This window comes from Musa acuminata, chromosome BXJ1-10 (genome assembly GCF_036884655.1).
Source record: "Musa acuminata AAA Group cultivar baxijiao chromosome BXJ1-10, Cavendish_Baxijiao_AAA, whole genome shotgun sequence".
Lineage (NCBI taxonomy): Eukaryota > Viridiplantae > Streptophyta > Magnoliopsida > Zingiberales > Musaceae > Musa > Musa acuminata.
Window position 1 is genome coordinate 31909976 of NC_088336.1, and position 12566 is coordinate 31922541.

A 12566-nucleotide genomic window follows, 5' to 3' on the forward strand; every position below is an offset into this window, starting at 1 on the left:
TCTTATTCTCACGAGTATATTTTTAGCACTTGAGATATTTAATCTCTGATATTTTATTTATTTTTTCTCATATATATTTATATTTTAATTTTGGAAATATTTAGATTCTTTGATTGAGAAATGCCATTTAATTTGCCTTCCGATTCAACCATTTTCGTAATTTCATTGTAAGTGATCATTTATCCATATTTCTTGTATATCGAGCCAGTGGTAGATGAATTATGTGAGTTGTTACCAAATTCATTTTTTCCCCCTTCAATGGAGAAATATGAATTCTTCTACAAAAGATTTTTTTTTGTTTTATAACGAAGGGTGCTTTCCGCATTTGACAAAACAATAATAATATTATTCACTTATTTAGGATAATTGAGTTATTGAAATATAAAAAAAAGGAAAAGTTAGGGTGTTTCCATTTTTTATTTTTCTAACAAAAATATTTCTCAATTCCTTATAGAAATAATTACGTTTCCAACAAAGAGACAAAAAATATAGCAAATCTAAAAGAGAATTTTAGAGACGAGAAATCCACGTGCGAAGTTCGTCTAATGTTTGGATTCTTTTGAACGGTTTAAAGGCATGTCAGTTAATGCTTCTAAATCCTAATCCCACTACGTCTCTCTTTTCTTTGATTCCTTTATGTATGTATTCCTTCTCCTCCCCTTTGCCATACGACCCTTCCCACGGCTCGCCGGGCGGCGGAGGAGGAGAAAAGGTGTCTACCTGGACACTTCTCCGGTCCCTCGAGTGCATGTCGCTCTCCGTTGACATGTTGGACGGAGAGAAGGTTGCCCTCGTCCCCAACTCCTTGAAGCCGCCAGGGGCCGGAGACGACGCGGCTGGTGGTGGTAGTGGTCTGCCGGCGACGCAGATCACATCGAATAGTAGAGTGAATGAGTTGCTGGAGTGCCCCGTTTGCACCAACACGATGTACCCTCCGATCCATCAGGTTCGTTCCTTTTTTTTCTGCCTTTTTCTGGATTTTCTGTTCCACCCCGTTATTAGATTCCTTCCCGTGGTTTCTTGTGTTCGTTTCTCGAATTGAATTGCAGCATTCGGTCACATCTTTGATGTCGAAGCAAAAACCATGATATTTCTTGCACATTGGTGTCCTCTGAAACTATTCTGTGCTCGATGATTTCTTTTTTGTCATCTAAAGATCATCTTATGTGATTGGCGATGTCAGTGGCCTTAAGGCCCGAACTTAACTTTGGTGTGTGTCAAAGGATACTTTTGTTTGCTATGAGAATTGACAATGGGTGGATTCTTGGTTGGGTAACATCATTATGTCATTGCATCTAGCAGTGTTCTATATGATATGAACTTTCTATTCTAATTCATGATTTCCAATACCAGATTGAATATCTTGCTTGGTCTTCTCAAAGTCGAGTGTTCATGTATTCCATCTGTTAGTATCATGTGTTTGGCCTTTGGCTAATCGGGACCAGTTTAAGAGTGACTATGACATGTGATGAAGTGATGTATTGCTTTATTACCAAAAAAAAATTGTGAGCTATTTCCTTTATTGGTTACTTATCTCTAGTGGACTGATATGCTTATTCTTTGAGCTTTGATGTGGTGAAAGAATGTAACAAAGAAGGAATCGGAATATAATTTGTGGATTTTTGAGAATGACATGTCTAAGGGATTGAATTTCCTCTTTTCCCCTTGGTATGTCTGTCACTTTATCGTAGAGCAGTCAAGTTTAGCAAAACAAAGCACACAAATTACACCATTAGTGAGTTTTGATAGTATCGCGTCAGTTCAATGAGTTGTAGAACGGTTCATACCAGGAGGCAGATGTGAAACAGCCTGGAGTTTTATGACCATTAACCTACTTTGTAAGATGATTATAAAGATAGTTATGATTTATGATTTGAATATGGGACCATTTGGAAATAGTTTATATGTCTTAGAATTGCAGAGATGAGGATGTTAGACTGATGTATGAAGTTATAGAAGTTAATAAAGTAGGTGTAGAAGTTCGACAATCAATCACAGCTTTTAATGATGTCAACTGCCCAACTATTTGAGGTTGACTACATTATACTTTTTCCTCTATTTGAAAATCAATAGTCAAACCTGAAGCCCTCTGTTTTTTCTATTGTTTCTTATAATAGGTACCTTCTGCCTCTCCTAGATACTAATCGTAATTTGATTCACCAAGTTTATGGATATATCAATAATCAGCTGCATTCTAGAAAACGTATAGATGGAATGTGATTGACTTCACTGCTTCTCATGCATAGCATGTGTTCATGACCAGCTTACTGCATGACGAATCAGCTGTTGCCGTTTATAGCTTGTTGGTTCTTGTGTTTAGTAAAAAAAAATAAAGCTACCTACATTTGAGATGCTTGTTAATGCCATAGATTGCTTTATAAGTTTAATCATTATCGTAGTTCTGATTAGCCAGGCTTTTTGCAGTGCCGCAATGGACATACTCTTTGTTCATCCTGCAAGCCAAGGGTTCAGGACCAATGCCCTACTTGTAGACAAGAGCTTGGAGACATTAGGTGTTTAGCTTTAGAGAAGGTAGCCGAATTTTTTGAGCTTCCTTGCAAGTACCTTTCGTTGGGGTGTCCAGAAATCTTCCCGTACTACAACAAGCTTAAACACGAAGCACAGTGCAACTTCAGACCATACAACTGCCCGTATGCTGGTTGGGAGTGCTCTGTGGAGGGGAATATTCCTTTCCTTGTTGCACATTTAAGGGATGATCACAAGGTGGACACGCATACTGGGTGCACAGTCAACCATAGATATGTGAAGCCGAATCCGCGAGAGGTGGAAAATGCTACCTGGATGTTAACAGTAAGTATCTGCATCCCCAACCTCGGCTCCTTGCTATTGTTTCTTGCAGGAGTAGATTCCAACTATTGTCGTTGTTACTATTATTGTTATTTTTTTGCACAATATTTTGGCAGAACTCTATATAGTTAAAAATTCACTGAATGATATACATTGGTGAGTTGCAATTCCCTTGGACATGTGCAGATATTCCACTGTTTCGAGCAGCACTTTTGTATGCACTTCGAGGCATTTCAGCTTGGGATGGCTCCGGTTTACATAGCATTTCTCCAATTCATGGGCGACGAAAATGAAGCACATAACTATAGATACAGACTCGAGGTTGGTTTGAATGGCAGGAAGCTCACATGGGAAGGTATACCCCGTAGCATCCGTGACAGCCACCAAGAAGTTCGGGATAGCCATGATGGCCTGATAATCCCGGGGAACATGGCAATCTTCTTCTCCGGGAATAAGAAGGATCTAAAGCTGCGAGTGACGGGCCGCATATGGAAGGAAGAGCAGCATTCTGATACTGGACTGTCTTCAGTAACTCTCTGACTGTTTCACTGAGACTTGTTGCTCTTGGGTCTGTGATTAGATCAACTCTTGCTGTTGGTTACTGCTTGTGTGATATTACTGATCAACAAGCATTTCCATCAGCTCTTTTTTTTTTTTTGCCTTCTTTATAGTGTTTATTACATCACATACTTAATGTAGCATATATATTATCCAATTAAAATAGATTTATGTCATGGTTTGATAGAGTTGCTGTGTTGTGGGAAAGAGTAATATCGATGCAGAATTGTAGTTTCTTTGGATGAAGTTTTCTCTTCTTTATATTGTAGTATCTTTCTGTGATCAAGAAAGATGCTTTATATAGTTGTACTAATCCGCTTAGTAATTGGCCAATTCTAGTGGGCCCGGCAAGAAAATGGGAGTGGGCCCAATCCTAGCTGGCAGAATTGTAAAGTTCAAAATTTAAAAGTACTGCTGTAGAAAATCCCTCCCCTCCCGATAAAGAAAAATCCATATAATCGGGAAACATCAAATTTTTATTATTTTTTAATACAGCATATTTATGTATTCATTAAATTCCTCCAAATATGTCACAATGATTAACATTAACACAAAAGATTTAATATAATATAATATTTTTATTTTTTTAATTATCATATAAATTAAAAGCTTTGACTAAAAAAGATTAAGTAAATGGCATCCATGTAATTTCATACTTCTTGGTGGAATAAATTTATAATTTTGTAAAGTAAAATATCATGATATGTAATTTGTAATTTGAAAAATCGTCCACATACTTCAGTGGTTAACATTCCTATAAAAGGTTTAACTTAATCATTTCTAATCATGATTAGTATTAGTCTGCTCGAGTTAAAAATAGACAATATGTAAATCATTTTTATTTATTTATTTATTTATTATCATAAAGAGTTGTAAAGAATTGACTGAAATAAAAATAACTAAATGGCGTAAATGTAATTTTGTAGTTCTTGTTGGAATAAATATGTAATTTTGCGAAGAGAAATATCGCGCTGCAGGCGAACGCCGTTATCTTCGACGGCGGCGGAGGCGTCTCGGTGTTCCGCTTCTGGTCGTGTCGCTCCCTCCGAACCCTAAAAGCCCTAACGATCCATCATGGAGATGGTTTCTTCTTCCCTCGTTCGCACACCCTGCCTCCCTCTCCGCATCAGCTCCCGCTGGCCCCGGAGTTCAATTCCCACTAGGGTCTCTTCGCTTCCCTTCTCCCTTTCAAGGTTTCCTCGCGCCCAATCTTATCGCAGAAGAGAAGCCCTTCGCCCAATCAGAGGTAAGTAAACGCAGGGTTTTTTCCGCTTTCTTTGATTTCTTTGAGTAGTCGATGGTTCGACTAGAGAAAATATCTCGACTTGTCAGTCATTTTGAGCCTAAATTAGCCTGTCCTGCAGATTCTGTGTGTTTTATTGATTAGAGATTGAGATTCATTGTGCTCACCTGACTTCGGGGAGCTATGTGATATCAGGTGATTGAGTCTCGTTTCTCTCCTCTCAAGGTACTCATCCTCTTGCTTTCTTGCAGCGTTGGGTGATATGACAGTGACCCCATGCAGCTCTACCGAAAGATTTTCATCGAACGTTACAGAGTCCGAGGATGCGACTGTATGTGAAGATTCCACTGAAGGTGATTGCGGCTCAGGAAGTGTCGATGATTCTAAGATGACCAGAGTTTGTGACAAGCTAATTGAGGTCTTCATGGTTGATAAGCCGACAACAACTGATTGGAGAAGGTTATTAGCTTTTAGCAAGGAATGGAGTAATATCCGGCCACATTTTTACCGGCGATGTGAGGAAAGAGCAGATCGTGAGGGTGATCCAGGGATGAAGCACAAGCTTCTCCGGCTGGGAAGGAAGTTGAAAGAGGTAATTTTGCACTTCTATGGCACTCTCACAAATTTCCAAATCCATTCGTTTGCTTTTTGTCAGCTTATGCAATAATATTGATGGGCAATGTTTTTTTTGGGTCCAACCATTTTCAGATTGATGATGATGTGCAAAGGCATAATGAACTTCTTGAAGTGATTAAAGAGGCACCAGATGAAATAAGTGCTATTGTTGCTAGGCGTCGCAAAGATTTCACCAAGGAATTCTTTGTCCACCTTCATACTGTGGCAGAGTCCTACTATAATGAGCCTTCAAAACAAAATGGTAAGGCTTGACCGAACTCCATAATGTTGCATGACGAATTGTTGACTTGCTGTGCATATGGCTCTTCACATAGGCTATTGAAGTTTTTCTTGATTTGCAGTGCATATGTAATTATCTTCTTGTCTTTGGACATTTTGGCCTGATTATTTTAGTGAGGTTGCAGCTGCTGGACTCCTGAGTGTGACTTTTTGATATATGCGTCTGATTGGAACATCTCCATCGTCACTTCGTTATGTAGATTATTTCAATGTTAGGAATCATTCCATAAAGATTTTAGGCAGACAAGAAACTTGTAATTATAGACTGTATTTTATTTATTTAGTAGATTTTATGTTAAGTCTTTTCAGTTAGATTATTATTTGACCTTAATTGATATTGGTTCTTTTCCTATTTCCTTAGCTGATATAAGACATTGTTTTGTGTTTTGATAATTATGCATGTAAGTAATTTAATGATGCTTGATGATGACTGACAAATAAAAGACATAATTCTACATCTGTGTATATATGCAGAAGCATAGGTCATTACTTGTATCAATGTTGGTTTTTTTTTTTGTGATAAAGATGATCTACTAAGCTTTGATTGTGGAAGATTCCTATGATGATGAGGATCTGGTGGTGATCTTACTTTTCTTATGCACTTCTTCATTTTCTAGTAACTCGTCTATTCTTTTTGGGAATAACTTTTTCTATCATAACATTGTTCAACAGAACTGGCAAGGATAGGAAATGTTTGTATAGCTGCTGTACAAGCATATGACAATGCATCACAAAGCATTGAGGCCCTGAATGCCGCTGAGTTGAAGTTTAATGATATAATTAGTTCACCTACTTTAGATGCTGCCTGCAGGAAGATCGACAATCTCGCAGAGAAAAAAGAACTTGATTCTGCATTGATGTTGATGATCACCAAAGCTTGGTCAGCTGCCAAAGAAACAAACATGATGAAGGATGAGGTATAAGAACTGCTACTCATTTTGATGAATCATAGGCTATAAAGAGGTTCTGTATGTTTGTGTAGATGTGTCTATCTTTTGCTTCCTGCTGAAGTCGAATAATAAGGCAAAAATTCATTCTCTGTATTGATGAATTTATTATAACATTTTACTAGTTCTTCAATATGCTTGACGTTGGTTCAAACTATGCTCAGGCAAAGGACATATTGTATCATCTGTACAAGACTGCTGTAGGAAATCTTCAGAGGCTTATGCCAAAGGAAATCAGGATACTTAAGTATCTCCTCACAATTAAGGATCCTGAGGAACAGTTACATGCGTTGAGAGAAGCTTTTACACCTGGGGTTGAACTGGAAGGAAAGGATGTTGATTGTTTATACACGTAAGTCTTGTGACTTTGTAAAAAATTTTAATTATATTTTTTTGTCCTCCATTTGTCTTTTCTTTTTTGAAGTACTTTTGGTTGAACTTATATTTTAATTATACACTCGAGTCTTGTGACTTTGTAGAAAATTGTAATTATATTTTTTTGTCCTCCATTTGTCTTTTCAATTTTGAAGTACTTTTGGTTGAACTTTTATTTGCTGTCTGCAGAACGCCCGAGGCATTGCACACTTGGATTCAGACCGTGCTGGATGCTTACAATTTCAGTAGAGAAGGTACGCTGATAAGAGAAGCAAGGGACTTGATGAACCCGAAGTTTATTCAGCGACTAGAGGAATTGAAGAAAGTAGTCCAGAGTAACTTTCTCTAGTCCCACCCTCGTTAAGCTTCGATAAGATGATCTGCATCCGAGTAACACAACTTCTTATCCCCAAGGCGCAAGTTGTGAATTTTCCTCCGTGTTGGAAATATCTGCTAACTCTTAGGTATCGCTTAATGTCTTGGCATTGTCTCATATCTCTTATCAGACATTGCTGTTTCTTTCATGCACACACGCATAAATGTCTTTATATGACAACAAATGCAAAGTTCCAGTGTGTTTGCTGGCATCTTTTTCGATCGTTTATATTGAGATTTTGTAGCTTCTCTCAGATGAACTCTTTTTTTGTTTTGAGAGTTCATTTATGGAAATCTGTAATGCTAAATCACTCAGTATCTGTTAATCTTACAGCAGCTGGACTTGGTGGTGCTTTCAAGAGAGAAAATTTGTTCTTGCTATGATGCCTGTCAGTTTATCGGCACTCGTCGAAAGTAATTATCCCAAGTTTTTTATTACTTAAATTTGAGGGTTTATGTCATTCTTATAAATTGCATTCTAGCGTTGTCGGACTACGTATGTTTTATTGATACGAGTGTTAGTCGTCAATAAAAAATTTGTAGAATTGATAGAATCGATAGATAAAGTTTAGAAAGAATAATTTAAAATATATTTACTGAGGAGATATAAATGCTATGGTAGAGAAAAGATCTAAAAAGATTTTATTATTATGATTTTATTAAAAGATATAAAATTAAATATTTAAATATTTTTATGATACTATTAGTATGAAATCTTCTACGGAGTTCAATAAGGAACAAAGATTCATCTAATATTGGGATATTATGACTTTATTATTGTTATCGTCGATCTCTTTTATCTTAATGTTTCCTTTAAAGCTCATTAATCCAACGAACATGCGAAAGACATCTAATCAATCATCCTTATCAAATGGAATCGCAACAATCATCACATAAAAGTCATCAATCTCTAATCTCCAAAACTTGGGTTATTAATAGCTTATTAAGCATCCAAAGCATGCAGCCAAAGAGAACACAAACTACAGAACAAAACGAGTAGAGCAGTCAACAATGAGCTGACATGCTTCCCCCCCACAGCGAGAGGAGATTGAAGGAACCATCTACCGCTACTACTGCTTGGGGTTGCTGCCACCCATTCCCATGGCGTTCTTCATGGTGTCGGTGGCCCCCTGCGCCATGCTCTTAATTTGATCGCCGGTCTGCTGCACGAGTCCCCCGGCTTGCTCCGTCGTCTCCTGGCACTTCTGCATCATCTCATCCTTCTTCACCTTCATCATCCCATCCCATCCACAGAACACAAACTCAAACCATCATTTCTCATCAAATCTTATTCAAAAACGTATTAACGTCGATAGTTCCATCGAAGAACTTTGCTGTGACGAACCTGAGCATGGCCTGCAGCTTGCCCTGCCTTGAACGCCAGGTTTTGTTGATCCGCCATTTCTCCCTTCTTATGGAGCTTTCTCGGACGTGAGTCGGAGTAAGAACAGTGCGGTTGATGGCGGAAGCTGATGGTGCCCAAGGTCTCTATAGGCGGCGGAGCTCCGCATCCGGCGGCACACACGTTGCAGGCCGAAGGCGTTGCATGACTCGGTTTGATGGGCAAAGCATTCGGCGTTTGACGGGGGATGTGTTGCAGAATGGATCGATATGAACCAATAAAGGGGTCAAATTCATTTAGAATGACAAGACTCTTTTCATTAAGAAAAAATTATATCGTTCGATCTTTCTTTATAAATGGATCTAATATATTAATATTTTAAATATAAATATGTCAGATGAGATTTCAGATCTTTCTATATTTGATAATAAGTAGATCCGATACGATTAATATTTAAGTATCTTGTAAAAAAATATTATATTAGAATAAAAAACCACTGATTCAAAGAGAAATCATTAATCCAAAAATTTAAATAACCCTTAATTTTCTCAAAAGAGCATGAGAAGATGTGATTGATTTAGGCGATCACAAGATCCGTCCGAGTGAACGCTTCTTCGATACAACTCTTGTATTTCAATTTTATACTCAATCGGTTTGATACTTTTGGGCCACATTCAACTGCGAGAGATGTCTAATAACACATCGTCTTGTGGCACGGCATAATAAGTATCATCACCAATCTGATGGTCGAGGAGCTTTAATAAGCACATCTTAATTCAGCTAATTCAGCATAAAATGGCAGTGAGGTACAATTCAAGAGTTCATTTCCAACGTTACATTAAAAGAACAACTCAAAAATTTGAGTATTGTAAAATTTATGGTGCACATACAGAACATTAGATAATGTATCACCATACAAAAGAATTGTTAGCATTAGTGTTCGGTTGCTGGAGAAATCACACCATTCCATTCCGCATTTACCCGTAATGATATTGCTTAGATTGCAAATGTAGATCAGGCCTCCACCACTGGTGTAGACCATGAGCGATTTTGAAGTCAGGGGAAGGGCTCAAATTTTTTGTCAGATTCGCTGAAGGAAGAAGATGCAAGGGGTCGGAGTCCTTTCCGAGCGCACGTAAGAAGAGACCCCCTATGGAGTTTTGTGTTGCTAGCCTCTCGATGCCTCCAACTCCAAGCTTCTCCATAAAGTTCCGGTGTTCAAAATATCCAATGTACTCAGAACAGATAAAATCACACGGATTGATGAAAAGTCTAGGCACCCATGACGATAACATGGCAAAGGAATCATCCGGTGTAGATCTCTCTTGATGGTCTTTCAAGGCAAAACTAAGTCCAGCTGTGATAAAGCTGCTTGCGATGCGAATTCCCTGCTTTACATTTGTGTCCTTGATCCTCTCGATTGGAGCAGAGACAAATGGTGGATTGAAGAGAAAGGTCTCAATAAGTATTCCCATCTTGGCCATGTTCTTGCCTGCTAGTGTCGCAATGGCTGCCCCTAAAGAATGCCCAGCAAGCCATACATTTGAACTCTTTGCAGCTGAGACTATATTTTGAACAGCTCGCATCGCAATCGCAAACCGGGGAGTACGGTGGAGACCATTTTGAATGATATTGATGTCCAATAATCCATCTTGGGCCAAGGATTCTTTACTTGGTATTGTACCTCTGAAAGCAACGACAAATTTTGGGGCATCCTGAACTGAAGAATCTTTGGAAGAAGCAGGTTTAAATTCATAAATTGCACCAAAGATTGAAGAATCGGCATCATCGACAAGATTACTGGACAGTTCAAATTGAAAGAACTCCCACCAAGGAGGTGCAAAAGCTTCTTGGCCCTTGCGGTTATGTTGTCGATCCAGCTCTGATACGTATGCACCCTGAACTAAACATGCAGCAACTGACCGCCGGTGATGTGAGCATTTCCTTTTAAACATAGTTCAATAGAAAATACTTAAGTTGTTATCATCACATGAAAGCAAAACAAAGAAATAAACTTCATCAACGAAAAAGATATGCATGCTTGTATATAGTCCAAGCATTCTAAGCATAATATGAAGAACATCATTGTTCAGACACCTGAAACTATATAGACATCTCTAGCAGAGAATAATAGGTGCAGGTTTACAAATAAAAGTAATTCTAGAATACAAATTATGGATTAGGAAAAATCTCACATATCACCACAAATAGACATAATCATGATATCGAGGAACAACTTTTTTAGAGAAAACCAACAGATATGATTGTGTCCGACATATGTCTGGTACTATTTAGCATAGCAACCTGAACATTATGACAACATGCAGATGTTGCACATTTGCTACGGAAATCTCGATATCATGACCTGGATATGAACCATTATGACATGTATTTAAGCAATACAAAACCAAATTTTTTAATCAAAGAAACCAGGCAAGAGAAACTCCCACATGCAATCAATGAAAAGACAATTTGACAGAGAAAAACACAAGGGTTTATCTATCCCTCATGATGATGAAGTCAAAATAGACCAGTTATGTCATCTCTGAAGTTCCTGAAAAGGTCATCTTTCCATACTATTAACCAAACATTAATAAAACAAATACACATATAAAATTTCAAATATTAGTTTATCTAAAATTTGAGAAATTAACATGCACTCTCTGCCAACAATGCATCTAAGCATTAGTATGAAAACAATACAGGACTACTTGTGTTGCGAATATAATAAACAAACATTTTCCTTCTCAAATATCCAAAACATTGGCACTTCCAATATATAATTTTAAAAGTGAAATGTTAAAGATTCTACATACCAGTTTACAGAAGTAATATGCAATGGTCCTGAGATGTCAAATACATCCTTTTCTGAGGCCATTATATAGTATCTTGTCTACTAGTTCCTTGGTAACTTGAAAAGAACTGCACCAAGAAACGGGAAAGGATACAAGCACTTAGTTAATCAAAGATCGTAATCTAGTTTCGTAAACAACTGTTAATAACTGCCCCTTCTGCTTAATAAATTAGTGGTCTGAAAAACATATGAAGAAAAGGTTATAGGACTTGGAAGCTGACATGCGCAATTGAGCTTAACAGAATTCGAGCTCAAGTTGTATTTTGTTCATTTCTATGGTAGTAGTAGATACCACTTGGATAATATTACCAACAATATTAACGTTTCCTTTTATGCATAAAAAAGATGTAATTATTAAGGAACAAAGCTACAGCATTTCCAAGATCTTAAGCTTCAATAATTAAATATACTACGAATAATTAGTTGGCGACAAAAGATTAAAAACTATGTTTTGACTTCTTCAATTATTTATTTACTAGATTTTCTTGTAAGATCCCAAGTTGTGTGCTTAATGCGCAAACATATAACCGACGTATACGAAGAACATAAGATTCGACCTAATTGCAGAGAGAAGCACAACCGATCAACAAGGCAATCAAATCGAATGGCTCAAAGACGTTCGAAACCGTACCAAGAGCCAATCGTCAGATTCAATTCGTCACTCCCCCTATGACACGCCTGCAATTTCAACATAATCAGACGAACGAGGATCTAAACCCTAAGCATCGACTATTCCAAGCAGAGATTAGGACAAATCACCAATGAGAAGAAGAGGAGAGGGTAAAAGGGCGAGATCGAACCTTTTCTTTGACGTGACGGGAAGAACAAACCTAATGAGGACGAGAGGAGGAGGGCTTGGAAGAGACGTGCGCAGGTGGTAGGCGCTCGCTCCTCCCGCTGCGAACGGCATGGATCCAAAATGGAAAGGTATATATATATATATATATATATATATATATATATATATATATATATATATATATATATATATATAGTTATAGTTATAGTTATAGTTATAGTTGATGTCATCTATTAAAAAATTACTTAAAATTTTATATTTACCCTTATAATTTAATTATTTTTTATAATTCTTTGAATTGGTTCATGTCAACCCTATGCTCCTCCTCCATTTTTTCCCTCCTTTTTCTC

At 37.5% G+C, this 12566-nt stretch overlaps 3 protein-coding genes across 6 annotated transcripts; 2 read left to right on the plus strand and 1 right to left on the minus strand.

The window, feature by feature from the left end:
* The first annotated feature begins 142 nt into the window (after nt 1-142).
* On the plus strand, nt 143-3552 carry LOC135596223 (E3 ubiquitin-protein ligase SINAT5-like). The gene is made up of 3 exons (XM_065088230.1): nt 143-946; nt 2425-2811; nt 2995-3552. The coding sequence occupies exons 1-3, from the start codon at nt 587-589 to the stop codon at nt 3346-3348; spliced, it is 1101 nt and encodes a 366-aa protein (XP_064944302.1). The 5' UTR covers nt 143-586; the 3' UTR covers nt 3349-3552.
* Nucleotides 3553-4340: 788 nt separating this feature from the next.
* Nucleotides 4341-7450, plus strand: LOC135596225 (uncharacterized protein At4g37920-like). The gene is made up of 6 exons (XM_065088232.1): nt 4341-4612; nt 4861-5201; nt 5318-5486; nt 6197-6441; nt 6636-6823; nt 7036-7450. Exons 1-6 carry the CDS (start codon nt 4441-4443, stop codon nt 7193-7195), a joined length of 1275 nt encoding a protein of 424 aa, XP_064944304.1. The 5' UTR covers nt 4341-4440; the 3' UTR covers nt 7196-7450.
* Nucleotides 7451-9365: 1915 nt separating this feature from the next.
* LOC103969274 (GDSL esterase/lipase At4g10955) lies at nt 9366-12337 on the minus strand. Of its 4 annotated transcripts, none has more exons than XM_009382768.3 (4): nt 12218-12327; nt 12049-12095; nt 11380-11485; nt 9366-10507 (listed from the first exon to the last, which is right to left on the minus strand). In XM_009382768.3, exons 3-4 carry the CDS (start codon nt 11439-11441, stop codon nt 9541-9543), a joined length of 1029 nt encoding a protein of 342 aa, XP_009381043.2. In that variant the 5' UTR covers nt 11442-11485; nt 12049-12095; nt 12218-12327; the 3' UTR covers nt 9366-9540. The 4 variants fall into 4 exon arrangements, with proteins under 4 accessions (XP_009381043.2, XP_018674509.2, XP_018674510.2 ...); XM_018818964.2 differs by having other exon boundaries at nt 11975-12095; XM_018818965.2 differs by lacking the exon at nt 12049-12095 and having other exon boundaries at nt 12218-12337.
* Between the last annotated feature and the right edge of the window lie 229 nt (nt 12338-12566).

What these genes read in the sequence shown, in the direction of transcription:
- LOC135596225 (XM_065088232.1), top strand. Translation starts at nt 4,441, where the DNA reads ATGGAGATGGTTTCTTCTTCCCTCGTTCGCACACCCTGCCTCCCTCTC. An exon ending in TGAGCCTTCAAAACAAAATG is followed by an intron (nt 5,487 to 6,196) that starts GTAAGGCTTGAC and finishes ATTGTTCAACAG; the next exon opens with AACTGGCAAGGATAGGAAAT. An exon ending in GATGTTGATTGTTTATACAC is followed by an intron (nt 6,824 to 7,035) that starts GTAAGTCTTGTG and finishes TGCTGTCTGCAG; the next exon opens with AACGCCCGAGGCATTGCACA.
- LOC103969274 (XM_018818965.2), bottom strand. Translation starts at nt 11,441, where the DNA reads ATGGCCTCAGAAAAGGATGTATTTGACATCTCAGGACCATTGCATATT. An exon ending in CATATTACTTCTGTAAACTG is followed by an intron (nt 10,508 to 11,379) that starts GTATGTAGAATC and finishes TATGTTTAAAAG; the next exon opens with GAAATGCTCACATCACCGGC.
- LOC135596223 (XM_065088230.1), top strand. Translation starts at nt 587, where the DNA reads ATGCTTCTAAATCCTAATCCCACTACGTCTCTCTTTTCTTTGATTCCT. An exon ending in TGTACCCTCCGATCCATCAG is followed by an intron (nt 947 to 2,424) that starts GTTCGTTCCTTT and finishes GGCTTTTTGCAG; the next exon opens with TGCCGCAATGGACATACTCT. An exon ending in ATGCTACCTGGATGTTAACA is followed by an intron (nt 2,812 to 2,994) that starts GTAAGTATCTGC and finishes GGACATGTGCAG; the next exon opens with ATATTCCACTGTTTCGAGCA.